At 41.9% G+C, this 2,229-nt stretch overlaps 1 protein-coding gene across 1 annotated transcript; it reads right to left on the reverse strand.

The window, feature by feature from the left end:
* Positions 1-1,075: 1,075 nt before the first annotated feature.
* LOC125599824 lies at positions 1,076-1,661 on the reverse strand. Its single transcript, XM_048772896.1, has 2 exons — positions 1,536-1,661; positions 1,076-1,378 (listed from the first exon to the last, which is right to left on the reverse strand). The coding sequence occupies exons 1-2, from the start codon at positions 1,659-1,661 to the stop codon at positions 1,076-1,078; spliced, it is 429 nt and encodes a 142-aa protein (XP_048628853.1).
* Between the last annotated feature and the right edge of the window lie 568 nt (positions 1,662-2,229).

The following is a 2,229-nucleotide window of genomic DNA, read 5'->3' on the forward strand; positions in this document are numbered from 1 at the left end:
CCTAGTGGATAGTAGGCAGACATGCGACCATCTGGTCGATGCATCAATGAGGACCATGAAGTATCTAAACGTCCCACAAGGTGGGTGTATTGGTCCACATATATCTCCTTGAATCCTTTCCAGAAAGTTTAAGGTTTCTTTGTTAACCTTGGCTGGTGATGGCCTAGTAATGAGTTTCCCTTGTGCACATGCTGCACATGTGAGATTCTTATATGGGATAACTCCTTTGATCATGTGCCCTTGTGAATTCATTATCAACTTTCGCATCATGCTTGTTCCGGGATGGCCAAGCCGGTTATGCCATAAAGTGAATAGCTCGGAGGCATTTGCCTCGATCATACTGATCCGTGCATAGTATAGACCAGTACGCATTGCGGGTATAGTCTCTAGGATCATCTTATTGCCCTTGGTGATCGAAATTATGTTAAGGAACTCCTTGTTTCCTTCTTCCCATGTTTCAAGGTGAAAACCGTTTAATCTTATGTCCTTGAAACTCAATAAGCTTCTTCTAGAGCTTGGGGAATACAGGGCGGTTTTGATCTCTAGGTGAGTGCCATTAGGCATCATCACATAGGCTGGCCGTGACCTTCAATCAGGCTAGCCTCACCCGCAATGGTATGTACCTTTGCGCTTTGCATTGTGAGATTTATGAAGTACCTTTTGTCTCTAAGTATTGTATGACTTGTGCCACTATCCACCACAAGTATACTCATCTCATTATTCATTCTATAAATAAAATTTCTAAACTTTAGAGACTTCATAAGATGTTTAAAACTCTTCTTATTAAAATTCCATTACATAAAATAAAAACACCAAATCAAAAACATAAAGCAATAAGACAATGTGATTCGAAAACTAGTCCTTGAGACAATCAGATGTTTCAAAATCCATTAGGTCATCTTGGTTATCCTTGTCGGATTCATTGTCAGCATCATACCCATATCCCTTGTCCTCATGGACGTTTTCTTGGATCATATTTGCCTCCGGATTCTTGTTCTTGATGCTCTCTTGGTAGAGGTCGCACAAGTGTTTCGGAGTTCTACAATTCTTTGCCCAATGGTTGTCACTCCCGCATCTATGGCATAGAGACTTGTTGGACGTGTAAGATGGTTTGGATATGCCACCTCGTCCGCGGCCGTAGGCCTCGACCCCGGCCGTAATTGGAACCACGACCACGGTTATTGTGGTTTCCTTTCCGGCCAGTTGAGTAGCCATCTCGGCCGTTTGAGTTATCACGTCCACGCCTCTTGAACCCACCACGGCTATTGCCGTATGGTTTCTTGTTGTCTTGGACAAAGTATGTCTCATTGGGATCCTTCTTCTCAACCTCATGGGCTTCGGGTGGTGGTGCTGTCCCGGCCGGTCTAACTCCGTTACTCTTTAGTAGGAGTTCATTGTTTGCCTCGGCCAGGAGTAGACATGAGATCAGATCAGTGTATGTGGCAAAACCCTTTGTCCTGTATTGCTCTTGCAACACAGAATTCGAGTGATTAAAGGTAGTATAAGGTCTTTTCAAGCATCATGCTATCGGTTACCTCTTCACCACACAACTTTAGTATTGAGACAATCTTGAATAGAGCTGAATTGTAATCATCCACCGACTTATAGTCTAAGAATCTTAGATGCATCCAATCATGCCTTGCTTTTGGAAGCAACACCATCCTGTGGTGATCATATCTATTCTTTAAAGCCATCCAAAGATCTAGTGGATTCTCGATTGTCATGTACTGATCTTTAAGACCATCAATGAGATGATGCCGCATAAGGCCTAAGGCTCTGTATCGGTTCTTTTCATTCTCATTGTTGTCTTCGATGATTGTATCACCGAGTCCCTTGACTTTAGACTAATCCTTGTGTCTAATGCCCACTGCAAGTAGTTATCTCCGGGAGATTGAGGGGTGCATAGTCTCTGTTTGCTATTTTCGACATCTGAATCATATTACCATGTAATGTATTAGGTTCATAATATGATCACGTGGCCGCATGATAAACAAGCTCGGCCACAACATGTCTTACGCATTCATGATGTTCAAACAATTCTATACGACCATGGTGCTATCAATCATGAACCTCACGGTTCAATAGGTTTTCTAACAACCTAAACTTGTATAATCTGTATGCTGGTCGATCAATTGTGAATGCATTACAATATTCGGTTTCATGTAAAAAAAACAATCTACCTTATCTTACTTCTTTTCATAATCCCTAGGGTTTCAATCTTTGAATTCT

This window comes from Brassica napus, unplaced genomic scaffold, assembly GCF_020379485.1.
Source record: "Brassica napus cultivar Da-Ae unplaced genomic scaffold, Da-Ae ScsIHWf_200;HRSCAF=353, whole genome shotgun sequence".
Taxonomy (NCBI): Eukaryota; Viridiplantae; Streptophyta; class Magnoliopsida; order Brassicales; family Brassicaceae; genus Brassica; species Brassica napus.